General features: G+C 43.2%; 2 protein-coding genes across 15 annotated transcripts in view; one reads left to right on the top strand and one right to left on the bottom strand.

Moving 5' to 3' along the window:
- Positions 1-275: 275 nt before the first annotated feature.
- Positions 276-21,967, top strand: Dhc64C (dynein heavy chain, cytoplasmic). Of its 10 annotated transcripts, none has more exons than XM_033485204.2 (23): positions 276-607; positions 1,333-1,847; positions 1,924-3,015; positions 3,172-3,307; positions 3,385-3,758; positions 4,062-4,097; positions 4,817-4,888; positions 5,098-8,448; positions 9,504-9,898; positions 10,005-10,315; positions 10,404-10,492; positions 10,791-10,820; positions 10,987-12,133; positions 12,749-13,244; positions 13,324-13,939; positions 14,038-14,832; positions 14,907-15,108; positions 15,988-16,186; positions 16,723-16,840; positions 17,150-17,521; positions 17,896-20,658; positions 20,849-21,046; positions 21,118-21,967. In XM_033485204.2, the coding sequence occupies exons 1-23, from the start codon at positions 364-366 to the stop codon at positions 21,550-21,552; spliced, it is 13,986 nt and encodes a 4,661-aa protein (XP_033341095.1). In that variant the 5' UTR covers positions 276-363; the 3' UTR covers positions 21,553-21,967. The 10 variants fall into 10 exon arrangements, with proteins under 10 accessions (XP_033341095.1, XP_033341094.1, XP_033341096.1 ...); XM_033485203.2 differs by having other exon boundaries at positions 1,330-1,847; XM_033485205.2 differs by lacking the exon at positions 15,988-16,186 and adding an exon at positions 15,373-15,568 and having other exon boundaries at positions 1,330-1,847.
- Positions 21,968-22,410: 443 nt separating this feature from the next.
- bdg (sodium-dependent transporter bedraggled) overlaps positions 22,411-27,915 on the bottom strand; it is a 42,315-nt gene continuing 36,810 nt past the window's right edge. For 3 of the 5 annotated variants that reach the window (XM_076523464.1, XM_076523463.1, XM_076523461.1), the window contains 4 exons: positions 27,123-27,350; positions 25,814-26,011; positions 25,588-25,635; positions 22,411-25,470 (listed from right to left, as the gene is read on the bottom strand). In XM_076523464.1, the coding sequence (XP_076379579.1) occupies positions 24,517-25,470; positions 25,588-25,635; positions 25,814-26,011; positions 27,123-27,350 (1,428 nt within the window). In that variant the 3' untranslated portion in view covers positions 22,411-24,516. Of the gene's footprint in view, positions 25,471-25,587; positions 25,652-25,813; positions 26,012-27,122; positions 27,351-27,915 lie in introns of all 5 variants that reach the window. The other 2 variants (XM_076523465.1, XM_076523462.1) reach the window with 2 other exon arrangements.

The following is a 27,915-nucleotide window of genomic DNA, read 5'->3' as shown; positions in this document are numbered from 1 at the left end:
TCAGAAATTCCCTATTTCCGGATTGCGAGACATTTTTGGGATACCCTATAGAGTGTCCGCGAAAAAGTAAAACATATTTCGATAGTGGGGACTCTTAGGTATAGTTCGTGTATAGGTAGGTAGATAATTATATTGGACGAGATATCATATGATGGGGGGGGGGGGGGTAGATCCCTGCAAGTTTCTAGTGCATTACGATATACAGTATATGCACATAATTGTAGTTCTGTGTTGTATGTAGTCTATGTATCTTATAGATCGTCATCACCCGTTGTGACAGTTGATCTGAGTTGATCCGAGAGCGGGGGTCGACGGATCACCCGCTCAAGATTTCCAAGATTTTGCGATACCGATTACCGCGGGATGGGTGACTCCTTGGACGGCTCCGGGGAACCGTCCCCGGAGTCTCAAACTGTTATAGTGGTAGAATATTGGGAGTTTGTTACTTATTTAAAAAAAGTTATAATGGTCCTTTTACCCGACGAAGATGTATTACCACCCGCGTTCGATTCTGCTTTCGAGGACAAGAACAACCAAGAGTGTATTAGAAAATTTTTAAGCGATTCTCAAGTGTGGGCGCTCTATATACAAAGGAGTTCTAGCAAAGGTAAGGACGAGTCCGTAAGCTTACGAGCCATAAGGGCAATACGTGATACGCGATAAATCATTAACCGCATTGCCGTTGGAAATTTTGCACTCTGCCCTCTCGCGATATCCTCCATTGCGGTCTTTCGATACAACGGTACATCAAACCTCGACAATGGAAACGTACGCTGAAAATTAATGTGCTGCTTGCCACTTGTCCGGTTCATTTACATCTGTCTTCTATATGACTCATCTTCTAATATAGTCGATACGTCCAACGATAGTATCGCATTCTATTTCTTTATAAATCCATTCTTTATTAACACATACACACGTACCATACATCTGTCCGAGTTATGAAAATGTGCCGGTGCGCAATTTTACGCATCGATTATGGTTTCATTTTCGTATTTCCTCGCGACAGGGTGTTCCATAGGAAAATTATTAAGAAGAAACTCACGCGCTACGCTTTTTAATTTGTATTAATTAGGAAAAATTTATATATATAGATAATAGTTTTTGCACGCGCACGCACGCACGCACGCACGCACGCACACACACACACACACACACACACACACACACACACACACACACACACACACACACACACACACACACAACATTTGCAGTTGCACAATTTGTGTAAGAATGCTATGAAAGTCGAATTACTTTTGGTTCATATGCATTAGTAATTCCTATTTACATGTGATATTATGTTTTATTTAATCTATTCTCTTTTAGAAGAAGACAGCAATGAAGGAGACGAAGAAAAAGAGAATTCTGTTTTGTATATATCGAACGAGATACATTTCACTAATCCTAAAATGGCCTCCTTAGTTTTAACAAAACGAGGAACAATAGTCGAGGCTGACAAGTCTATTCATTCGCAACTACGTTTAGTTACCTTCTCGGATGGGCCACCTTATGAAACATTGCATGCTATAAGTAAAACAATTGCTCCGTATTTTAAAAGTTATGTGAAAGAGACCGGTCGTGCAGATAGAGATGGAGATAAAATGGCACCGACGGTTGAAAAGAAAATAGCAGAGTTGGAAATGGGATTGTTACATCTCCAACAAAATATAGATATCCCCGAAATTTCCTTACAAATTCATCCGGTCGTGGCACAAGTAATTAAACAATGCATAGAAGAAAATCGTAAGCCAAAAGTAGCAGATTTCGGCGATAAAGTCGAAGACTCTACGTTTTTGAACCAATTGCAAAATGGTGTTAATCGATGGATAAAAGAAATCCAAAAGGTAAACCATTAATATTCTTCGGTTTGGTGTTCTTTATGCTATATGCTTCTCTATACTACTAATTATATTGTTGTAGGTAACTAAACTGAACCGTGACCCAGAATCAGGCACTGCCCTTCAGGAGATTTCTTTCTGGTTGAATTTGGAACGAGCATTACATCGAATACAAGAGAAGCGGGAAAGCATAGATATTTCGTTAACACTGGATATACTGAAGCATGGAAAAAGATTTCATGCAACTGTTAGTTTCGATACAGACACTGGCCTGCAACAAGCTTTGGATACCGTCAACGATTATAATCCTTTAATGAAAGACTTTCCAATCAATGATCTATTATCTGCCACGGAACTTGAAAGAATAAGAGCCAGTGTTCAACAAATCTTCATTCACTTTCGAAAAATTCGAAGCACAAAATATCCTATTCAAAGAACATTAAGATTGATGGAAGCTATCTCCAGGGATCTAGGACAGCAACTTTTAAAAGTATTGGGTACAAGAAGATTGATGCACATTCCATTTGACGAGTTCGAAAAAGTTATGGGACAATGTTTCCAAGTATTTAACACGTGGGACGATGAGTATGAAAAGTTGACTGGATTGTTGAGAGATCTTGTTAAAAAGAAACGCGACGAACATATAAAAATGTTGTGGAGGGTTTCACCGACTCACAAAAAGTTGGAAAACAGAATGGAACATATGCGTCACTTCCGTCTGCAACACGAACAGCTCAGGACAGTGATTGTTCGCGTGCTCAGACCTACAGTCCAGAGTAATAACAATACCACAATGGAAAACCCTGATACCGACAACGTAAAGGTAGAATATGCTTTCGATGCCGCGGATGCAAATGCGATAAGCGAAGTAAATTTAGCGTACGAAAATGTCAAAGAAATCGATTGTCTTGACATCAGCAAAGAAGGTCAAGAATCTTGGAAAGCTGCCGTTCATAGATACGAGGAGCGCATAGAAAGGGTTGAGGCTAGGATTACAGCGCATCTGAGGGACCAGTTGGGCACTGCAAAGAATGCAAATGAGATGTTTCGAATTTTTTCGCGTTTCAATGCGCTTTTCGTGAGGCCACACATACGAGGTGCTATCAGAGAATATCAAACGCAACTGATACAAAGAGTGAAGGATGATATTGAGGCTTTACACAAAAAGTTTAAGGTAAACCAAAGAACAATGGAATCGATTAAAAATATTGCATTTGTTTTGAACATTGTATTACTGTTATTGTTGTTATTGTTATTTCTATTACTATTATTATTATTAATATGAACATCATGACGATCATCATTATCACTGGTCTACTATAATTATTAGGTTCAATACGCACAAAGCAAATGCTGTAAAATGAGTACCGTCAGAGATCTGCCTCCCGTTGCCGGTTCCATTATTTGGGTGAAACAAATAGATTATCAGCTTACGATGTACTTGAAACGGGTCGAAGACGTTTTAGGTACGTATATGAAGCTCTTGGTTTGATATGTGCATAGTCGTAAAATTTTCAATGATTATCTTTCTTTTTTTCGTTAGGAAAAGGATGGGAGAGTCACATTGAAGGACAAACATTGAAAGCGGACGGAGATAGTTTTCGTATGAAACTGTCGACCCAAGAAATTTTCAACGATTGGGTGCGAAAAGTACAACAAAGAAATCTGGGCGTTACCGGGAGGATTTTCGCGATAGAAAATGTACGATCGCGCACGGGTCGTGGCAACGTGTTGAAGTTAAAAGTCAATTTTCTTCCTGAGATCATCACGTTATCCAAGGAAGTAAGAAATCTTCGTAACCTTGGATTTCGTGTACCATTGCCAATTGTAAACAAAGCGCATCAAGCCAATCAGCTGTACCCGTTCGCAATCAGCCTGATCGACAGCATCAGAACTTACGAGAGAACGCTCGAGAAGGTAATATATCACCGTTCTGTGCATTCATATTCGAACGATCGGTTCGGGAATTGATGCAAACTTTTAAAAAGGAATTCTTTATTCCATGGAAACTAACTTTTATATTTTTCAATGTTTTGCATCAGGATTATCATTATTACAAACATTTATATATATATATATGTATACAATTATTACAGAATATTTAACATCTTTAGAAAATCAAATAAGATAGAAAATAATAGGGAATAGTGCCAGTTTAAGGGTATATATCGTTATAGTTTTATTGATATTTCTAATTTCTTGGATCTCCAACATGTTTAGCTTACCAATCGGAGTTCCCACTGCCCCGCACTGAAGGTAGTCATGTATGATGCTTTCAGGAATTATGCATCTTGCCTACATATGCGAATTAATGTAATGCCTGCTTAGCTCTCGTAGAACGATCTGTACTGCAACATGATTTTGTTTTAGTACAATGAATTATCGAAAGAAACTAGCATAAACTTGTAACGAATCGAATAATTAGTAGGTAACTTGTAATTTGCAAAGAGAAGGAAGCCAAATTATTGGTTGTTTGTCATATATTATCTTTTGGTTTTTTGGTCTCGTTTTTGTCTCGTTTTGGTTTTCAAAGATAAAACATGGAAACGTTTTGAATTCGAGGTTTCTCAAAGCTTACAAATTTCTAATTTCACTGTCGCTCGTCTGCTCTAAAATACTTATCAGATACCCGCCAATTTGATTTCTCGCTCCAGGTTGAATTTCCATTGTTCAGTTGTGATTCATTTGAAAAAGTTAGACCATCCGCATATGCCGAAAATTGCTTGCAATTGATATGGTGACATCTTGTATTTCTCTATTTCTGTAACAAGTAAACCGCAGATACGAATCTACGTATATGAAGTTTTTTAGGATTTGCTATGAACACATGAAACTTTTGTTTGCATCTTTTGTATGTACAATCATTGAATGGTAATTTATAAATCGTAATTTATGTTGTACAAACAGTATTGGTATTCTTACGGAATGTAACGTTTAAGTGATCGATTCGATAACGTTTTGTAATTTCTATTTAGATCGAAGACAAGGCCAGCATCGTACCGTTAGTTGCTGGGATGCGCAACGATGTGTTATCGCTTATCTCTGAGGTGAGCTGTATTAAATAAAATATATATATATAAATGTATAAAATTTTATATATATATTTTATATAAATTTATATATAAATAATTATAAATAATAATAATAATAATTATTATTATTATTATTATAATTATAAATATAATAAATAATTATAAATAAATAATTTATATATATTTTATATAAATATATAAAATTTCCGTTCTTTCGAATTCAGGGAATCGGCCTTATTTGGGAAAGTTACAAACTAGATCCGTACGTGCAACGTCTGTCCGATGCTGTCGTTTCGTTCCAAGAGAAAGTCGAGGACCTTGTAGTCGTTGAAGAGCAACTGGACGTTGACGTTCGTTCCCTCGAAACTTGTCCGTATTCAGCGAACACGTTCGCCGATATCCTCTCGAAAATTCAAAAAGCCGTGGACGAACTGTCACTGAAGAATTATTCGAACTTGAACATATGGGTGTCCCGACTCGACGAGGAGGTGGAGAAGAATTTGGCGGCCAGATTGGAAGCTGGGATCAAAGCATGGACGGATGCACTAACCGGTCAAAAGAAAGAGGTGGATTTGAGCATGGACACGGACGCTCCATCACAACCTACGCACAAACCGGGCGGCGATCCGAAGATTCAAAATCAGATTCACGAGGTCCGCATAACGAATCAAACGATGTATCTGTATCCGAGCATCGAGGACGCGAGATTCCAGATAATGCAGCAACTGTTCGCCTGGCAAGCCATCGTCACGTCTCAAGTACGTCTCCAGAGCTCGCGATATCAAGTCGGTCTGGACAAACCCGAGTCGGCCACTTATCGGAATTTGCTCACGAAGCTGCCCTCCGGAAAGCAGCCGTTAGAGGCTGCTTACGAAGCGGTCGAGTCCAAGATGAAGGACGTTGCCGATTACGTGGATCAGTGGTTACGCTATCAGGCGCTCTGGGACTTGCAGCCGGACAACCTGTACGGCAAACTGCGGGAGAACATAAATCTCTGGATGAAATGTCTGAACGACATCAAGAAAACTAGGACCACGTTCGACACGTCGGACACCAGACGCGAATTCGGCCCCGTGATCATCGATTACGCGAAGGTGCAGAGCAAAGTGTCGCTGAAATATGACTCCTGGCACAAGGAGACCCTCGGTAAATTCGGAACCCTCCTCGGCAACGAGATGGCGAGCTTCCATTCGCAAGTGTCCAAGTCCAGAAGTGATTTGGAACAGCAATCGATCGAAGCTGCCAGTACTTCCGACGCGGTCGGGCTGATCACGTATGTCCAGTCATTGAAACGTAAGATGAAAGCTTGGGAGAAACAAGTGGATATATACCGCGAGAGTCAGAGGATACTGGAGCGGCAAAGATTCCAGTTTCCATCCTCTTGGCTGCACGTGGATAATATCGAGGGTGAATGGGGAGCTTTCAATGAGATACTCAAGAGAAAAGACACCAGCATACAAACGCAGGTGGCGTCGTTGCAGATGAAGATAGTCGCCGAGGACAAAGCCGTCGAGATCCGAACCACCGATTTCTTGAGCGATTGGGAAAGGGGCAAACCAGTCGAGGGTCACTTGAGGCCGGACGACGCTCTGCAACAGTTGCAGCTGTTCGAAAGCAAGTTTGCCAGGTTGAAAGAGGAGAGAGACAATGTTGCGAAGGCCAAAGAAGCTTTGGAGTTGCAGGAGCCCGGCGGCGTTTCCACCAGCGAAGATAGGATGCAAGTCGTCTTCGAGGAGCTTCAAGACTTAAGAGGCGTCTGGTCGGAGTTGTCCAAGATATGGGCTCAGATCGACGAAACCAGAGAGAAACCGTGGCTCTCGGTGCAACCAAGAAAATTGCGGCAACAGCTGGACACGATGATGGCCCAGCTGAAAGAGCTGCCAGCCAGGCTGAGGCAGTACTCCTCTTACGAATACGTGAAGAAGATGCTGCAGAGTTACACGAAGGTCAACATGCTGATCGTTGAGTTGAAATCGGACGCGCTCAAAGAGAGACACTGGAAACAGCTGACGAAACAGCTCCGGGTCAACTGGGTGTTGAGCGACCTCACTCTCGGCCAAGTTTGGGACGTGAATCTTCAGAAGAATGAAAGCATAGTCAAAGACATCATCCTCGTCGCGCAGGGCGAGATGGCGTTGGAAGAGTTTTTGAAGCAGGTTCGCGAGTCCTGGCAGACCTACGAATTGGATTTGATCAATTATCAGAATAAATGCAAGTTGATACGCGGCTGGGACGATCTCTTCAACAAAGTCAAAGAACACATTAATTCCGTCGCCGCGATGAAACTGTCGCCGTACTACAAAGTATTCGAGGAGGAAGCGTTGACCTGGGAAGAGAAATTGAACAGGATCAACGCGTTGTTCGACGTCTGGATAGACGTGCAGAGGCGCTGGGTCTACCTGGAAGGCATCTTCTCGGGCAGTGCCGACATCAAGACATTGTTACCGGTTGAAACGTCCCGGTTCCAGAGCATCAGTTCCGAGTTTCTTGGTCTGATGAAGAAGGTATCGAAATCCCCGATGGTCATGGACGTCCTCAACATTCCAGGCGTGCAAAGAGCCCTCGAACGTCTAGCCGATCTGCTTGGAAAGATTCAGAAGGCTTTGGGCGAGTACCTCGAGAGGGAACGCACCTCGTTTCCCCGGTTTTACTTTGTCGGCGACGAGGATTTGCTCGAGATTATTGGCAACAGCAAGAACATAGCGAGACTGCAGAAGCACTTTAAGAAGATGTTCGCCGGTGTGGCAGCTATTCTCCTCAACGATGACAACACCGTGATCACGGGTATAGCGTCGAGAGAAGGGGAGGAGGTGCTCTTCCAAAATCCGGTCTCCACCGTTGATCATCCGAAGATCAACGAATGGTTGACCCTGGTGGAAAAAGAGATGAGAGTCACGCTGGCGTCGAGTCTAGCCCGTGCGGTGCAGGATATCAAACAGTTCAAAGACGGCAACATGAACTCGCAAGCGTTCATGACTTGGTGCGACAATTACCAAGCGCAAATTATAGTTCTGGCAGCGCAGATTTTATGGTCGGAGGACGTCGAGGCGGCTCTGCATGAAGCGCAATCCGATCCCAGCAAAGACCCTCTGGAAAGAGTCTTGATACAAGTCGAGGGTACTCTGAACGTGTTGGCGGATTCGGTGCTGCAAGAACAGCCACCCTTGAGGCGGAAGAAGCTTGAACACCTGATCAACGAGTTTGTCCACAAACGTACGGTAACGAGGCGGCTGATCGCGAACAAGGTCTCCAATCCGAAAGCATTCGAGTGGCTTTGCGAGATGAGATTTTACTTCGATCCCAGGCAGACAGAGGTTTTGCAACAGCTCACCATACACATGGCGAACGCCAAGTTTTTCTACGGCTTCGAATACTTGGGAGTACAGGATAGATTGGTGCAAACGCCTTTAACGGACAGATGCTACTTGACCATGACTCAGGCTCTGGAAGCTCGGCTCGGAGGTTCTCCGTTCGGACCGGCTGGAACAGGAAAAACTGAGTCGGTCAAGGCTCTGGGTCATCAGCTAGGAAGATTCGTGCTGGTGTTCAACTGCGACGAGACTTTCGACTTTCAGGTAACGCACATCATAATAACAGATATGAAACAGAACCATTGCTGATATGTGTTCTCCTTTTTTCTCTATGTAAAACTGTTTTCGTTTCTGTAGCCTTATATACTTATCTTATATCAGGTCGTCAAGTATGAAATTTTTAGAAAAGAAGGCAAAGTTGTTTCATAACTTACAAATATGAGGAATTATTTTATTCATCAAAGTATGCACCCATATTGTCTATGCACTTTTGCCATTTAAGCGGCAGGTTGTTCAGGCCGGTGATATAAAACCCTGGCGGACGAGAGTCAATGAATTCCTGGAAGACCAGTTTTACAGCATTGTCGGAATTAAATTGTTTTCCTATTAAAAAATTGTTCAAATTGTGGAAGATGTGACAGACAGTGGGGGCTAGGTCTGATGAGTATGGAGGACAATGAAGAAGTTCCAACTCCAATTCCTGTAGTTTTGCCACAGTCATTTGTGCAGTGTGTGATCTAACGTTATCATGCAATAAGATGGGAATCGATTTGTTGACCAATCTAGGCTGTTTTTTTTTAAGTTTTTGCATCATTCCATCCAGTTGGTTGCAGTATATTTCTGCCATGATCGGTGAGCCAGGTTTCATAAAATCATAACGAATCTCACCTGCGCTAGACAGGTGTGATAACCTTTGATTCTGAGCAAACGCGTGGCTTATTGTTGAGGTCAAAATAACCTGTACAAAATTTGGCAAACCAATTTGATACTGTCTGCTGTTTTAGTTACACTAGAGCCAAATACACTATTAATGTTTCACGCGTCTATTTCGTAGTTCCACGTAAGAACTCATACTTCATAATAGTGCGAATTTTCGACTGTTCCATTTTCAACGAAATTAATTTTTAAAAAAGTTTTCAATATTTTTTAGAGCTTAAAATAATTTCTTTAAACAAGCGAGATTTGTAACTTTCCAATAAAAAAAAACAGAACGGTAAAATATTAAGCCAATGTCAAATAATAAATTGTTGAAGTTGGCAATATTATTAACTACAAATTTCACCCTTGTCAACCTAATATATTTATCTATAACTTTCCAGGCCATGGGCCGCATCTTCGTCGGTCTCTGTCAAGTCGGCGCGTGGGGTTGCTTCGACGAATTCAATCGTCTGGAGGAGAGGATGCTCTCGGCTGTCTCTCAACAAGTACAAACCATCCAGGAAGCATTGAAGAGTCAAATGGAAGGGAAGAAAGAAGGAACCCTCTGCGTGGAACTGGTCGGTAAACAAGTCAAGGTGTCCACGGATATGGCGATCTTCATCACCATGAATCCTGGTTATGCTGGACGATCGAATCTTCCCGACAACTTGAAGAAACTATTCAGATCACTGGCTATGACTACGCCGGACAGGCAGTTGATCGCCGAAGTTATGCTTTTCAGTCAAGGATTCAGATCGGCCGAGAAATTAGCCTGCAAGATTGTACCGTTCTTCAAGTGAGCAATTATTTTCAAAGAACTCGCTTAAAGGAATTCTTTATCCATAGCTAACCTACGTTTCGTAATGCTTTGCAATAAAATACCACGTTTCTATACGTTCCAGACTGTGCGACGAACAACTTTCGGATCAGTCTCATTACGATTTCGGTCTACGAGCCCTGAAATCGGTGCTGATCTCTGCCGGTAACGTGAAACGCGATCGTATACAAAAGATCAAAGAAGGCATGCAGAACCGTGGCGAAACGAACATCGACGAGGCGTCGATAGCTGAAAATCTGCCAGAACAAGAAATCCTTATTCAGTCCGTTTGCGAGACAATGGTGCCAAAGTTGGTTGCCGAGGATATCCCTTTGCTGTTCAGTCTGTTGAACGACGTGTTCCCGAATGTGAATTATACTCGGGCCGAGATGAAAGGTAATATAATATTCGCTTTGATCTATCGTTATCTTCGAATCTCATTTTATCGTTTCTCTCATGAGTCAACAATATGGTACACTTTCAGAATTGAAGCGTCAAATTAGAAAGGTTTGCATGCAGGAATATCTTGTGTGCGGCGAAGGCGACGAACAAGGTGGCGCATGGCAAGAAAAGGTAATAGCGTAACACAGTGTTCGGTTGATGGAGACTAATCATCTTACCAGCACTAAATTCGCCTTCATCTAAGATATAGCTGCACGAAATCAATCGGTAGAATCAAACAAAACAAAAAGTGAAATCAAACAAAACTACAAAATGAATGTAACTTTCTGAGAATTGTAATTTTATATTTTCTCTCTTTTTAAAATTTTCTTTTTTACTCTTTTTTTATTTGTGTTTACTACGAAATTATGATACAATGCAGAGGATGTGTTCTTAATCTGTAAACTATTTATATTGTACGCACTCTCAGGAAGTAGTCGGTGGGACCTGGCTAGGAAAGGTGAGAAAATGAAAATTGCGATTAGGTGTCGCTCATTAAATATTATTTCACGTATATACATGTAACAAATAGATGGTATTCCGTCTTGTGAATTCTCATGATTCTCATTGTTGCTTGTTCTACCATACCCACGGAATCTCTGAAATCTAACAATTATTTCGTTTAGGTGCTCCAACTGTATCAAATCTGCAACCTGAATCACGGACTGATGATGGTCGGACCAAGCGGTTCCGGTAAAACGATGGCGTGGAAGGTGCTCTTGAAAGCTTTGGAGCGATTCGAGGGTGTGGAAGGCGTCGCGCACGTGATCGATCCGAAAGCGATTAGCAAGGAAACGTTGTACGGCGTATTGGACCCGAATACGCGCGAATGGACCGACGGTCTGTTCACGCACATTCTTCGAAAGATTATCGACAACGTCAGAGGCGAGATAAATAAACGTCAATGGATCATATTCGACGGCGACGTCGATCCGGAATGGGTTGAAAACCTGAACTCCGTGCTGGACGACAATAAACTGCTGACTCTGCCGAACGGCGAGCGACTGAGTTTGCCGCCGAACGTGAGAGTTATGTTCGAGGTTCAGGATTTGAAGTACGCAACGTTGGCCACCGTGTCCCGTTGCGGCATGGTTTGGTTCTCCGAAGACGTGCTCTCCACGGAAATGATATTCGAGAACTACATGCTGCGGTTGAGAAACATTCCGCTCGAGGACGGCGAAGAGGATAACCTGAACAAGAAGGCGCCAGAGAAAGAGGCCACCATGCATCCTGTCGTGGCGGTGCAGAGGGAAGTTGCCAGCATCTTGCAGAGCTACTTTGCACCGGATGGCATGGTGGTTCGATGCTTGGAATACGCTATGAAGCAAGAGCATATCATGGATTTCACGCGTTTGCGAGCACTGAGCTCCCTGTTCTCCATGTTGAATCAATCGGTGCGCAACGTTTTGCAATATAATCACGCGCACGTGGATTTCCCACTGCCGTACGAACAGCTGGAGCGTTATATGCCGAAGTGTTTGATATACGCTTTGCTCTGGAGCTTCGCCGGGGATGCCAAGCTGAAAGTTAGGTCCGACTTGGGAGACTTTGTCAGGTCTATTACAACGGTGCCTCTGCCGTCGCAGACTAACATTCCAATTATAGATTTCGAAGTAAGTATTCACGGCGAATGGTTGCCGTGGAGCAACAAGGTTCCTCAGATCGAAGTGGAGACGCACAAAGTTGCCAGTCCAGACATCGTTGTGCCGACTCTGGACACGGTCAGGCATGAGAGTCTGCTGTACACGTGGTTAGCAGAACATAAACCAATCGGTAATACATAGTTATGTGATTATATACTTACACAGTTACCTAAATATCTCTTCTAATTGTAGGGGTACAAAAAACATTTTCTGTGCTATTAGAATGGTTTGAAAAGAATATTGCAAAAAATAAATAAAATAATATATAAAAATAAATATAATAAATATAATAATATAATATATAGTAATATATATTATATTATATATATATAATATATATTATTATATATAATAATATAATATAATAATATAATAATAATATAGTATAATATATATTTTTTGCAATATTTATATTTATTTATTATATATATATAATAATATAATAAATATAAATATAAATATTGTAAAAAATATTCTTTTCCGAGGTCATCTTTTTCGAAGTTTACAAGATTATCGATGTTTTCAATTCATTCATTCAATTTTTGAACTCAAAGGTAATTTCAAGATCATGTAATGTACGTATTTGAACGTATTTTTACATCAACTACATGATGTAATACAAAAAATTATACAATTATATGTAAAAAACAGAAACATCGATAACCTTGTAAATTTCGAAAAAAATGAGCTTAGAAAAAAATATTTTTACAATACTATGCTTAAATGCTTACGTTTTCGTTTCTAGTGCTTTGCGGACCACCGGGTTCCGGCAAAACCATGACTCTTTTCTCCGCCTTGCGAGCTCTACCCGACATGGAAGTGGTTGGACTGAACTTCTCGTCGGCAACCACGCCGGAACTGTTACTAAAGACGTTCGATCATTATTGCGAATATCGAAAGACTCCGAACGGCGTGATCCTTTCGCCGGTGCAATTGGGCAAGTGGCTGGTCCTGTTCTGCGACGAGATCAATCTACCAGACATGGATAATTATGGAACGCAGCGCGTGATCTCGTTCCTCAGACAACTGGTGGAGCACAGGGGCTTCTATCGAACCAGCGATCAAGCTTGGGTGACCTTGGAAAGAATACAGTTCGTCGGTGCCTGCAATCCTCCCACCGATCCGGGAAGAAAGCCCCTAAGTCACAGATTCCTGCGACACGTTCCAGTGATTTACGTCGATTATCCAGGCGAGACTTCTCTGAAACAGATCTATGGTACATTCACGCGCGCTATGCTTCGGTAAGGGCACTTCCTCCCAACTGTTATGTAACAGCGCTTGTCAACAAAGAAAAATGTTCAATCCTAACATTCGTTTCAGTCTAACGCCATCGTTGAGGGGCTACGCGGAGCCTTTAACGAACGCGATGGTTGAGTTCTATCTGGCCTCGCAAGAGAAATTTACTCAGGACATGCAACCGCATTACGTTTATTCTCCGCGCGAGATGACCAGATGGGTGCGCGGCATCTGCGAAGCAATTCGTCCTCTCGACAACCTGTCGGTGGAAGGTTTGGTACGGTTGTGGGCTCACGAGGCGCTTCGCCTCTTCCAAGACAGGCTGGTGGAAGACACCGAAAGGGCTTGGACGAATAAGAACATAGACACCGTCGCCATGAAACACTTCATGAGCGTCGACAGAGAAAAAGCATTGGCAAGACCCATCTTGTATAGCAATTGGTTGTCGAAGGACTACGTGCCGGTCAACAGGCAAGAGTTACGCGATTATGTCAGGGCAAGGTTAAAGGTCTTTTACGAAGAGGAATTGGACGTACCGTTGGTGCTCTTCGACGAAGTTCTAGAACATGTTTTACGGATCGACAGAATCTTCCGACAGCCTCAGGGACATTTACTATTAATTGGTGTCTCTGGCGCTGGTAAGACGACTCTGTCTAGATTTGTTGCGTGGATGAACGGTTTGTCGATATTCCAAATCAAGGTATGGGCCTCAGGCTCTCGAATAACGTATTTCAATTTGACGCGTGAAACTTGGTGAAACGTATGAAAATCGACTGACCGCTAGCTTCGTTTCAACAGGTGCACAATAAGTACACCGGCGAAGACTTCGACGAGGATTTGCGACAGGTGTTGAGGCGTTCTGGTTGCAAGGACGAGAAAATAGCATTCATACTCGACGAGTCGAACGTGTTGGATTCTGGTTTTCTCGAGCGTATGAACACATTGCTTGCGAACGGCGAGGTACCCGGGCTGTTCGAGGGTGATGAGTATACGACGCTGATGACGCAGTGCAAGGAAGGGGCGCAGCGCGAGGGATTGATGTTGGATTCGAACGAGGAGCTCTACAAATGGTTCACCAGCCAAGTAATGAAGAACCTGCACGTGGTGTTCACCATGAATCCAAGCACGGACGGGCTGAAAGACCGGGCCGCGACATCGCCCGCGCTCTTCAACAGATGCGTGTTGAATTGGTTCGGCGACTGGTCCGACAACGCGCTCTTCCAAGTCGGTAAAGAGTTCACCAGTCGCGTCGATTTGGAGAAACCCGTGTGGAAGTGCCCGGACTTCTTCCCGTCCGTGTGCTCGTTGATACCGGCGCAACCATCTCACAGAGACGGCGTGATCAACGCGTGCGTCTACGTGCATCAAACGCTGCACAAAGCCAACGCCAGACTAGCTAAACGGGGCAGCAGAACCATGGCGATCACACCGCGGCATTACTTGGACTTTATCAATCATTTCGTCAAACTGTATCAAGAGAAGAGGAGCGATTTGGAAGAGCAACAGCTACATTTGAACGTCGGTCTGAGCAAGATTGCGGAGACCGTGGAGCAGGTTGAAGAGATGCAGAAGAGTTTGGCTATCAAGTCCCAGGTAAAATCTTTACCGTGAATGGAGTATCGAACTTCGTGAAGATTTCTTCTTAACGAAGTTTCATTCGTTCGTAGGAGTTGCATGCGAAGAACGAAGCTGCCAACGCGAAATTGAAACAAATGATTATGGATCAACAAGAGGCGGAAATGAAGAAGTTACAGAGTCAGGAGATTCAACAACAGTTGGCGATACAAACGGTCGCCATTAATCAAAAAACCGACGACGTCATGGCCGACCTGGCGCAGGTCGAGCCGGCTGTCATCGATGCACAAAATGGTAGGTATTATAGCGTTAACGCGTCGACGCCTCAACTTGTTTCTTTCTTTTTCATTGGTTTATACGTTTTATAGATTATATATATATATATAATATATTAGTTATATATTAGATTATATATTATATATTAGAGAGCAACAATCGCAGAAAGTGACAAAAGTATCTTTCTGCGATCGTTGCTTGCTACATTACATTCTGAATCACTGAGTATATTGAGCGACGCATGCCACATACGTTGCGTTGAAACATTTCCGATGAGTCTAGCTGTGAAGGGGATTAAGCGGCAGTATCTGGTCGAAATTCGTTCGATGGCGAATCCTCCCAGCATCGTAAAGCTCGCTTTAGAATCTATATGCCTGTTGCTCGAGGAGAATGCGACCGATTGGAAACAGATTCGCGCCGTCATTATGAAGGATAGCTTTATACCGACCATCGTCAACTTTAACACGGAGGAGATCACGTAAGGAAACAATAATCTAGGATCCGCTGAATGTATTATGACATTCGGAATTATTATATGGGGACTTGTCGAGGCAGATTCGAGGTCCAATAACCGCTTCGCCATACGTGTTACATCTTTTGCCTGTGTACAAATGTTGTAAACCTACACACACGTTTTAGACGCGCGTACGCGAATCTCTGTAACAGCGAGAAACCATTCGAATCGGCTCCTCCGCTATGAATATATCTCTGTACAATACTGTTTTGTAAATAACTTTCTAGGTTTCCCGGCATACCCGATACGCAGCCCTCCGGCGGAAGCTTGTTCTCTTGTTTCTTGTAACTTGTAACTTATCTCTCTAATTTGCACCGTGCCTGCACTCAGCGTTCCTCACTGTAAATTGCATCTAAACGAATTCGTTTCATTTTTCCGTATAGCGGTGAAATCGATAAAGAAACAACATTTAGTCGAAGTTCGGTCCATGGCGAATCCACCGGCCATCGTGAAGGTCGCGTTGGAATCTATCTGCTTGTTGCTCGGCGAAAACGCCAGCGACTGGAAATCGATCCGCGCTGTCATCATGAGAGACAATTTTATCAATACTATCGTCTCTAATTTCAGTACCGAGGACATTACGTAAGCATGCATTTCATGTTTCTTCTATTTCCTTGACGAACGATCGAATTCCTTGACCTTGACCGGGAGGAATCAGCGAACTTGACTGTTCGTTGACGCAGAGTTCGGTCGATACGAAAAATGTTCTGTTATCGTTATCCTCGCGAGCCTAACTCCGTGTATCACTAATACTTGTTCTTACACGAATGTACATGTATTATAGAAAACTAATGAAAAATCTCTGTGCTTGCTGTTGTCGAACCTAAAAATCTTACAGACCTCTCTAAAGAGCTGAAAAAACCGAAATGCATTCGCAAAAGATTTCACAAGGCACAATTGATTTATACTACTCAAAGCATGATGCAAAAGACAAAGGTTGTTTACTTATCTTGTTACTAACCTGTTTCGATTTCGTGTGTAATACCGTAGTAACGAAAAGTAAATGATAAAATTCGGGGTTTTCGTTCGTTAACCAAGTGTACCAAAATCGCATAATCAAGTAATATAGTAAGGATGGTCCAATGGCTTTGCACTCACGTATATTTTCTCACACACAGGGACGAGGTACGAGAGAAAATGAAGAGTCGTTATTTGAGCAACCCTGACTACAATTTCGAAAAAGTAAACCGAGCCAGTTTGGCTTGCGGGCCGCTCGTCAAATGGGCTACCGCACAGGTAATCGCACACGTTTCTTGATTGTATTAGGAGGACCGGAAAGTTATGTTGTTTGTTTACGTTAAATTCAAACAGATAAATTTTTAACTAGTTTTCATTTTCAATCAATGATGTGATCACCCTCATTGTCAACAACCTTTTTTCATTTAGTATGCAAATTTTTAGTATGCAAAAATTAGTATGCAAAAAAAAGGAATACTGACGTGCGCAGAAACGAAACATTACTTTCCGGTCCCCCTAATACATTCGTTTCGATAAAGGCCAATATAAGGGGCGACACGAAAATTGTGAATCGTACTTGAATTTCAGATCGAATACGCGGACATGTTGAAACGCGTCGAGCCGCTTCGAGACGAGCTCTATTCTTTGGAAAGACAAGCCGAGACTAACAAACAGAAGGGCGAAGAAGTCAAGAACTTGATCGCTCAAATGGAACAAAGTATAGCCTCGTACAAAGAGGAATATGCTCAGCTGATTTCTCAAGCGCAGGCTATCAAAGCTGATCTGGAAAGTGTACAGGCAAAGGTGGATCGTTCTATAGCGTTGTTGAAATCGTTGGTGATCGAAAGGGAACGATGGGAGGCGACCAGTGAAACTTTCAAGAGCCAAATGTCTACCATCATCGGGGATGTTCTATTATCGTCCGCTTTCCTGGCTTACGCTGGATATTTCGATCAGCACGTAAGTATACAGAATACAATATAAATAATAGTGGCCAGTTATTATTTATAAATAATAACTGGTCACTATTATTTATATTATACTAACTTAACCGGCCACTATATATATATTATATATTATACTATACACTATACTATACACTATATATTATTATATATATTATATTATATTATATATTATATAATAATATAATATAATATATAGTGGCCAGTTATATTATATATATAGTACTACTATAAGTACTACTATAGTTATACTATATATATATATATATATATATAGTACTACTCGCTCAACGAGGAACACAAGATTACTCATGATTATTATTATTATTGTTATTATTATTATTATTCCGTTATCTTTTGACATTTTAGTATCGACAAAATCTATTCAGCACCTGGTGCCAGCATTTGCAGCTGGCTAATTTGCAATTCCGGCCGGACATCGCGAGAACCGAATATCTATCGAACCCCGACGAGCGGCTCAGATGGCAAGCGAACGCTCTGCCGACGGACGATCTTTGTACGGAGAATGCCATCATGCTGAAACGATTTAACAGATACCCGTTGATCATAGATCCATCCGGACAGGCGACCGAGTTTATCATGAACGAGTTCAAGGATCGAAAGATCACGAAAACGAGCTTCTTGGACGACTCGTTCAGAAAGAATCTTGAGAGCGCACTGCGTTTCGGTAATCCTCTGCTGGTGCAGGATGTCGAAAACTACGATCCCATATTGAATCCCGTTCTAAACCGAGAACTGAGGCGGACAGGAGGCCGCGTGTTGATCACCCTCGGCGATCAGGACATCGATCTGTCGCCCTCGTTCGTCATCTTCTTATCGACGAGAGATCCGACCGTCGAATTCCCACCGGACATCTGCTCGCGCGTCACCTTCGTCAACTTCACCGTGACCAGGAGCTCTCTGCAGAGCCAGTGTCTGAACCAGGTGCTCAAGGCCGAGCGTCCGGACATCGACGAGAAGAGGTCGGATCTGCTGAAGCTGCAGGGCGAGTTCCATCTGCGACTCAGGCAACTCGAGAAATCGTTGCTTCAAGCGCTGAACGACGCCAAGGGCAAGATCCTCGACGACGACTCGGTGATAACGACCCTGGAGACCTTGAAACAGGAGGCAGCCGACATCAGCAAGAAGGTCGAGGAAACGGACAAAGTGATAGCCGAGATAGAAACGGTCTCTCAACAGTACATGCCGCTGTCGCAGGCCTGCTCGAACATGTACTTCACCATGGACAGTTTGAACCAAGTGCACTTCCTGTATCAGTACTCCCTGAAAATGTTCTTGGACGTTTTCACGTCTGTGCTGACGCAAAACCCAAGACTGTCCAATCTATCGGACTACACGCAGAGACTGTCGATCATCACGAGCAATCTGTTCTCCGCGTGTTATGAGCGGATCGCGCGCGGAATGCTGCACATCGACAGACTGACGTTCGCATTGTTGCTCTGTAGAATACACTTGAAGGGGATCGCCGCCGAGTCGACGTACGACAGCGAGTTCACGTTCTTCTTGCGCGGCAAGGAAGGCGTGCTGAACGTCCGTGGACCGCATCTTCCCAACCTGAGCTCCGAGCAGCTGGAGGCCATGATGAGGTTGAGCCTCAGGCTGCCAGCTTTCAAGAAGCTCGCGGAGAAGATCCAGGAGAACGAGGAGTTCAACTCGTGGCTGCAATCGCCGACACCGGAGACCTGCGTGCCGAAGCTTTGGGACGAAGAGAAGGCGCTCACGCCGACCGGGACCGCTATGCACCAGTTGCTGGTGATACAAGCATTCCGACCGGACCGAGTAATCGCCGCGGCGTTCTTGGTTATCACCTGCGCGCTGGGCGAATCGTTTATGGCCGCCGCGGAAGCGGAACTCGACTTCGCGTCCGTCGTCGAGAACGAGCTGAAAGCCACGGTGCCAGCGTTGCTGTGCTCGGTGCCTGGATTCGACGCCTCCGGCAGGGTGGACGATCTAGCCGCCGAATCGGGTAAACAGATAGCCAGTATCGCGATCGGCTCTTCGGAAGGGTTCAACCAGGCCGATCGAGCGATAAACATGGCCGTGAAAGCTGGCAGATGGGTGTTACTGAAGAACGTTCACCTGGCGCCGCAGTGGCTGGTGCAGCTCGAGAAGAAGCTGCACAGTCTGCAGCCGCATGCCAGCTTCCGACTATTCCTGACCATGGAGATCAGCCCGAAAGTACCTGTGAACCTCCTACGAGCCGGCCGAATATTCGTGTTCGAACCACCGCCAGGCATCAGGGCGAATCTTCTGCGAACCTTCAGCACTGTGCCCGCCTCGAGGATGATGAGGGCACCGAATGAGAGAGCTCGGCTTTACTTCTTGCTCGCGTGGTTCCACGCTATCGTTCAGGAACGGCTTCGTTACGCGCCCTTGGGCTGGGCCAAACACTACGAGTTCAACGAGAGCGATCTGCGAGTGGCTTGCGACACTCTCGACACTTGGATCGAGACCACCGCGATGGGAAGGACCAACTTGCCCCCGGAGAAGGTGCCCTGGGACGCCCTGGTCACGCTGCTGTCTCAATGCATCTACGGCGGCAAGATCGACAACGATTTTGACCAACGTTTGCTGGCGTCGTTCCTTCGGAAACTGTTCACCCCAAGATCCTTCGAGACCGACTTCGCGCTGGTCGCCAACATCGACGGTTTGCAGAGCAGCCAGAGACACATTACCATGCCAGACGGCACAAGAAGGGACCATTTCCTCAAGTGGATCGAGTCGCTATCCGACAGGCAGACTCCTTCTTGGCTTGGGTTACCGAACAACGCGGAGAAGGTTCTTCTCACGACAAGGGGCACTGATCTGGTGTCCAAGTTGTTGAAGATGCAGCAGCTAGAGGACGAAGACGAATTGGCTTACTCGAACGAGGAGTCTTTGGATACGCCTAGGGAGGCAGAGGCGGATGGGCGACCGTCCTGGATGAGGACGTTGCACAATTCGGCGTCGACGTGGTTGCAACTGCTTCCAAAGAATTTGCCGACCTTGAGGAGAACCGTGGAAAACATCAAGGACCCGCTCTACAGGTACTTCGAGCGGGAAGTGAACAGCGGCGCCAAGTTGCTGCAAGACGTGATACACGATTTGGAAGACGTTGTTTTGATTTGTCAGGTATGTCGTCGTTGAGACTCTCTTTCTTTTTCTTGTCTCCTCACTTTTGTCTACTTATCGATGGAGCTCGTGACTATTGTGTTCTGTACATTCTTATATTATTCTTATTATTATTCTTATATTATGTTCTTATTATATATTATTATATTCTTATATTATGTTCTGTACATTCTGTAATCTGTGCACATAGGGTAAGAAGAAACAGACCAATTATCATAGAACCATGTTGTCGGAATTAGTAAAAGGAATTTTACCGGGCGGTTGGAGGCGATACACTGTCCCGCGAGGATGCACCGTCATACAGTGGATAACGGACTTTAGTCACAGAGTGTCGCAACTGCAAGAAGTTTCACGGCTGGTGTCTCAAGGCGGAGCTAAGGAGATCAAGGTTTGTCCGGACGAGATGTTTTGTTTGTGTCAGTCGATTACCTATTACCGATTCGAACCTGCAATTTTCAGAGTTTCCCCGTTTGGCTCGGAGGTTTATTGAATCCGGAGGCCTACATAACGGCGACGAGGCAATGCATAGCGCAAGCAAACAGTTGGTCCCTGGAGGAACTTCAATTGGACGTAACTATAGGGGATGGTGACAACATCGCAACCGACGATTGTTCATTCGCGGTGACCGGCTTGAAGCTGCAAGGAGCACACTGCAAGGATAACCAACTGTACTTGACTTCGACGATCATGACCGATTTACCAGTCACCATGTTGAGGTGGATACGATCCTCCACCGACGAGGTTCGCATGGGGAAGTTATCCTTGCCGGTCTATCTGAACAGCACGCGCACCGAGTTGCTCTTTACCGTCGACTTGAATATCGCTCCTAGTCAAGATCCTCACAGTTTTTACGAAAGAGGAGTCGCCGTTCTCACATCCACTGCTTTGAATTAAAAATTACTCTTTAACTATTATAGTTCATTATCTCGAAAGCGAGCCTTTCGAGCGATTTAAAATGATCGTGAAACGGGAACCAGATATTTAACGATTAACCAAACAGTACCTTTAAATCTTAATTTCAAACAACCTCGTATTTGTCAAGTAGAGTTTTGGGATGGGCAGACCGTGGTTCCCTTACCGATGCTAATTGCTGTCAAATACATAGCGTAAGATTTCACGAAGATATTTATTTATATCTCTGTCTGGTTGTCATTATTTATGAGCTAAAAAGATTTAACTACGCCACTAATTATTTCATTTTATTATAATTATAGTATGCTAGATGTTTCATGTAACTTGGCATTCGATTGCTGGTGGACAAACGTTTGCCCATTACACCCGATGTAACAAATAAATATATAGGAATATATGGTGAAGAGATTTATTTAACAACTTCGCGAGATTGTTCTCTGCACGGTACGCAGACAAAGCGCGATTAGCATAATAAAGTGAAACCTGAAACACATGTAGAACGTCTACATGACGATCGTCGTTTCGATAACGAGGTTGTAATATACATAGTTTTTATTCAGTTTCATATATACGTTCGAAAGTTTAAGGCTTTTTGTAACTAAGTTATACATATTATGTTTGCTTCAGCTTAACTATTAAAATACTATAGAACTTATATCATTTCAATGGCATCTAATAAAGTATTAGCTGTGCTATATGAGCGTTATTCTAGAGAAATCTTAGAGCTGTCTTTTCTTATTGTTTATTTTATAATTACACACAAGATACTAAATACTAAAACAGAAAACAATGACATTTGTAGTTCTGTTTCATATTGGATATTACGGAAATAGTCGAGAATTATAAAAGAACATAAAAACTTTATTATGGTCCATAATATCAGGTATAGCAGTTACACGTATGAGATTTAGTTAAAATATTTGCGGCGCTCTGTACAACTACTAAATTCTCTCTCTCTCTCTCTCTCTCTCTCTCTCATTCGTTCCTCTTCCATTCTTGATCTATCTATGTAATAATAATAGTAATAATACATTTTTTACATTGTTCTTTTTCTGACCGGGCTTTGCTTCTAGTTATTCTAATGGTATTACTGTGTACTGCTGCAACGTATATTTGAATCTCTTGTACAAGAGAAATCTAACGGGGAAGGAATTCCTTTTGAGGGTACAGAAATGTTCTGGGACACTTTCCAACATTTATATACGAACCAAACAAATTGCCATAATCAAGGGAAGCTCCGATTATTTAAAAGAATAGCCCGTTTGTAGTCCAGAAACACTATTACCAAATAGTGCTAAAACGCATAGCCGGAAAACATTAATTATATAGCAAGATTAAGGTATTAAAAGCTAAACCAAGGGCTAGTGGAGGGTTCTGAAGAATCTATTGGATTCATATTATATGTATAAAGTGGCAGAAATAGAATTAATTAACACAATAATTAATCAAACTTCAGATAGCAATTAATTATGTTTTGCGGTGTTATCATCTTCCTTTTCGTTTATACGTATAATATGGATGCAATAGATTCTCCTGAACTGTCCAGTTTCCTTGATTTATCTTTCAATGTTCTAATTTTACTGTAATTAACGTTTCTCGGAAACGTTGCATCGTGCATACAGGAGAGAATTAATTTAACGTTTCCCTGCTATGTGGTGAGATACTGTTTCCTGATCCACAAATAGGCTATTTTTGAAAAATCCATAAATAAACACAATTATGGTAATCTATGGTATAAAATCGATGCGCAACATTATCACGAACAGTTTGAGACTTAACAACCCTACGATTACCATATTTTAGTTGAAGTGATAATAAAGGAGAAAATATAGGTGTAGACTAATTATCTGGCAATTAATTATCAGACACTATCTCAATTCCGAGGATGCTGGGATAATCCGAATTCTGTTGTAAAATACATATGTATATGTATATACAGGATATTCGATTACGTGTGTCAAATATTGTAAGAGGTGATTCTACAATGGAGGCAGAGAGCTGAATTGTGCGCGACTAATAAACGGTCATGTTTAATCGTTAATAACTGAAAAACAAAGCCGTTACAATAAAATTGTTATTCTTCATTCTAGTTTTCGATTGGTTTGTAGAATGATCCCTTAAAATATTTAACAAGCCGACCTTGACATAACCTTGTATATTTGATTCGTTGGTACCCGGGCAAATGGGCGTCGCAATATTTGCACGCATGTCGACTGAAAATATGATGGTACTCGACAAACGCTGGACGGACTATGCAGTCACAAGCACGTATCAACCGTTACTGCCGCTAACGAACAGCATTAACGCCGAACGTGCAATATTTTTTTTCTTTTTTTTTAACACTTCGCTGAAATGTTATTTATACATATACTTAGCCACGATAAAATTATGCAGAAGACAGTAGCAGTAAATGCCGAAAATAATTGTAAAATACATTGGTTCGAAGCGAGTTGAAACATTAACAAGTTCCCCGAACACGCGCAAACATTAAAACTGACAGCCATGAACTTGCATTCCACGAATCTATAACGTCTAAGCACGAGCTCGCTTATCGCTATCAGATTTCCCGTTGACGCACAGCGAAATCATCGTGTGATACGAGGGTATGAACAGAGCCACGGGATTACGTGGCGCGATAAGATTTACAGGAAAAAAGAAATACTGCATTCAGTCTACGAGATAAAATGTGAATCGACCGTTCAAACCATAACGACAATCCGTCGGCTCGACTCGCAGCACAGCCTGAATTGTCTGCTCGGATCGGTAGATTAGCGGATTAACAGACCAAAACGGAACACAAACGACGTCCTTGAAACGAGAAGAACAAACGATAAGATACGGACCGGATAAAATCAAGGATAGATAGCAGCAACGCGAGCTGTCCTCGGAGTCTTTTCTTAGCTAAAAATCTGCCCTAGATAGTCTTATTGAACTACACAGACAGTCCTATATCACAGAAACGGAGTTGTCCGTTTCCACGGCAGTCTTTTTGTCGTTGTTATCAACGTCAGCCTGTTGATCGGAGGAGACTAGAGACATGTCCTTCGGGATAACCAAGGATTCTTCGCCGATAGGCGCGGCGGCCTCGACGAGATTCTCGACGGAGGCCGCCGCCGTTGGATCGTCGTGGCAAAAGCTTCTGCGGAGGGATTGTTGTGTTCGCGCAGTCCCTCTCCTGATACTACTTCGAAGTAAGTTCGCAACGTCGACGGCGGTTAAGTTCGAACTGCTCGATGAACCGATGGTGGACGGTCTGGTTCGATTCCTTTCGAGGGTCGAATGCATACGCTCGACCGAATACCCGACTGCCGACGCGGTACGGCTGCCGATCCTCATCGCCCTGTCTATGGTATTGGGCCTGTTGGTGTTTCTGTCGAGGACGTTGCTTCTGACAGAAGCAGTCCTGCCGTTGCAACCACCGTCGTCGCCGCCGCCACTGCCTTCGTCGCCGTCGCCGTCGCCGTCGCCGTCACAGTCACCTTCACCGTCACCGTCTACATCACCGTCGCCGTTCTCAATTCTTCCATCGGTCACGTGAATCGTAACGTCCTGGCGTTGTCTTCCCTGATTCATCTCGACGAGGACCGTTGCATAATCGGGGGGCGGCGGCTGCAACGCGGGCCTCTGCCTCGGCGCACTGCTCTCCCCTAACACGTTCACTATCCGTCTCACGCTTCTTCGAAAACTCTGCCGCAACATCTTCGCGATGCTCGCCCCGGTCGCGGTGGTATAGCTGGGCGGTGGTGTGTATTTTGGTGGCGGATCCTCGAACGGTACTTCCGTAGTCGCGGACACGATACCATTACCGTGGATACTGGTACTGGTTTCCGTTCCAATGTGCGTTTGACTATCCCGAGGGTCGTCCGTTTCCAACGAAGGCCGATACAGCAGCTGAATTCTCTGCAATACGGCATCTTGTTAGTTTACTCTTCGCGAGACCGTAGCAACAATGATAAAAAAACGTGCAATAGTTAAAAAGGTGTTTTGACGTTTTGTTAGAGGAGCGACCCAACTTACTCCATTACACTGGTCGCAGTGATTTATGTTCGCTTCCCCCTGGCTGGTCTATGGTTAGAACAAACTATAATATCACTCTTATTTTAGCCATGGATTTAGTTAATAAAGCTTATCGCTTGAATTTTCATGCATAAAGTTATGTACATCGGGATGTCGTTATTCACAGTCGATGCGCAAAAATAGTATACACATGGTCGATATATTCGTATCGGATGATCATACTTACGTCAAATATATCCGGTGGACCACTGTTCAAATACCGACAGGTCTGTATAATAGCTACGGCTGGTATTGTTAGTATCGGTATCAGCTGTATAGCAGCTCCCAGCTGCCTCGACCACACCGACCAATAGTCTTTGGTGGTGCGTCGATAAGAGTACAGTTCACGAAACCCAGCGTTCTTGAACACCGTGATACCAAGTACCTGTTTATTTCATTTCATCAAAAGAATTATCGTATTACACAGTATTACAGTATTACTTGTATTATGCAGTCCTAATTTCTATAGAGTTTTCTATAGTGTCCATGGAAATGGTCAAGGATAAGCAATCCTATTCATATTCTATTCTATATACAGGGTGTTCCACAATTATTTTAACAGCCGAAAATGAGGGGTAGCTGAGGTCATTTGAAGTAACTCTTTCCTTTGCGAAAATACAATCTGCGGCTTTGTTTACAAGTTATTAACGAAAAACACTAGTCAATGAGAGGTGACGGTGCAGCTGTGCAGTTCATCATACATTGTACGAGGTCAATGCACTATCCTCCTGCACACATTTCCGTGCATGAAGAGGATTTACAACTAAATGGGTGAGTTTCTTATTGATAATATTCTTCATATTTCTCTCTAACAAACATATCCCTCACGTTCTTTAACACGATTATTATTTATTAAATTAGCTTTGCGAATCATTCGTTGAACTGTGTTCGGACACGGAATTATTTAAATTAAAATATCATTTACGTACTTTGTTAATCTTCACTGTACGCCTTGCTTAAAAATTTCATGTTACACACGAGGTGTCATGCACACTAGAAAATTAAAACGGCCGTCACGGTTAAATTACTCATTATATCGGGTCCGAAAAATTAGTAAATATTCTTCAGACGTTCTAAAGTAAAGGTGAACAGCGTTTCTCTTAAAAATATCACTGTTACGTAATAAAAAAAATCCGGAAAGTTCTCGCTCGAGTCTGTCCCGACCATCTGTCAAAGCCTCGTGCTGCGGACTCTCCCGCACTGTCACCTCTCATTGGCCAGTGTTTTTCGTTAATAACTCGTAAACAAAGCCGCAGATTGCATTTTCGCGAAGGAAAAAGTTACTTCAAATGACCTCAGCCACCCCTCATTTTCGGCTGTTAAAATAATTGTGGAACACCTTGTATATTCACAATATTCACAATATTTACAATATTCTATTATAAAAAAATAACAAGATCTTTCGCTTGTGCTAAACGCTATACGTAGCAGAGAGCGCCTATTGCTCATGCCTGGCATAGACACGATAGAGTTCATTGATAGAAATTTTTACAAACCATAAAGATAACAGGCAGCACAACGTTCCAAGTAAAAGACAAGAGGGGCCCGGCCCAGTGCTTGAGACACCGACTGGTCGGTGGAAACAATTCAGCAACGACCGCCTCACCGCTATGTGGTCGACCTCGTACTGCAAACACCGCGCCAACTTGCACCAGATACAAGATCATTATCCACCATGAACCGCCGATCGTGTAATCCAAATAATATACTACGTGGATGCCCAGCTATAAACAGAACGGAACAGAATGAAAGAAAAAAAGAACAGCAAAAAGATCTGCAAAATTTAGAAGTACATATTTAGAATGTATTTACAATTTACAATATTTACATCTACGATCGGATCAATGATTCAATTCGATCATTTTCCGACTACTTATGCTATCAGTGACTGTGTAGATATGCTGGTCCTTATATCGGTCACTTGGATATCGAGAAACATCACGTTATCCTTGACGTATCCGGAGTATCGAGTCAGCGTGGTATGCGGAATGAACATATAAATGCCGGATTCTCTATTGACAGTTTCCGGGTCGGTTTTACCCCGACCTACGGCCTTTACAAGCTTCTTAACGTCATTGGCCGGATTCTCTTGGTTCCTCAAAGTGACAGCGGCTCGGAGAATGCAGGGCCAATCCAAGAGCGGATCCCACTCACCGTCTTCCACGCGAAGGCAACCGATCACGTGTCGGTCCTTCCATTGGCCTAGACCGTTCAAATATAACTCGATTCTCAGATTGTAGCCGTATTCTTTGTTCGAAAATCTTGGACTATACAGAATGCTCCCGCTTT

The sequence above is a fragment of the Megalopta genalis genome, chromosome 7 (genome assembly GCF_051020955.1).
Source record: "Megalopta genalis isolate 19385.01 chromosome 7, iyMegGena1_principal, whole genome shotgun sequence".
Lineage (NCBI taxonomy): Eukaryota > Metazoa > Arthropoda > Insecta > Hymenoptera > Halictidae > Megalopta > Megalopta genalis.
Note: the sequence above shows the minus strand (reverse complement) of the source record. Positions and strands in the feature narration are given on the sequence as shown.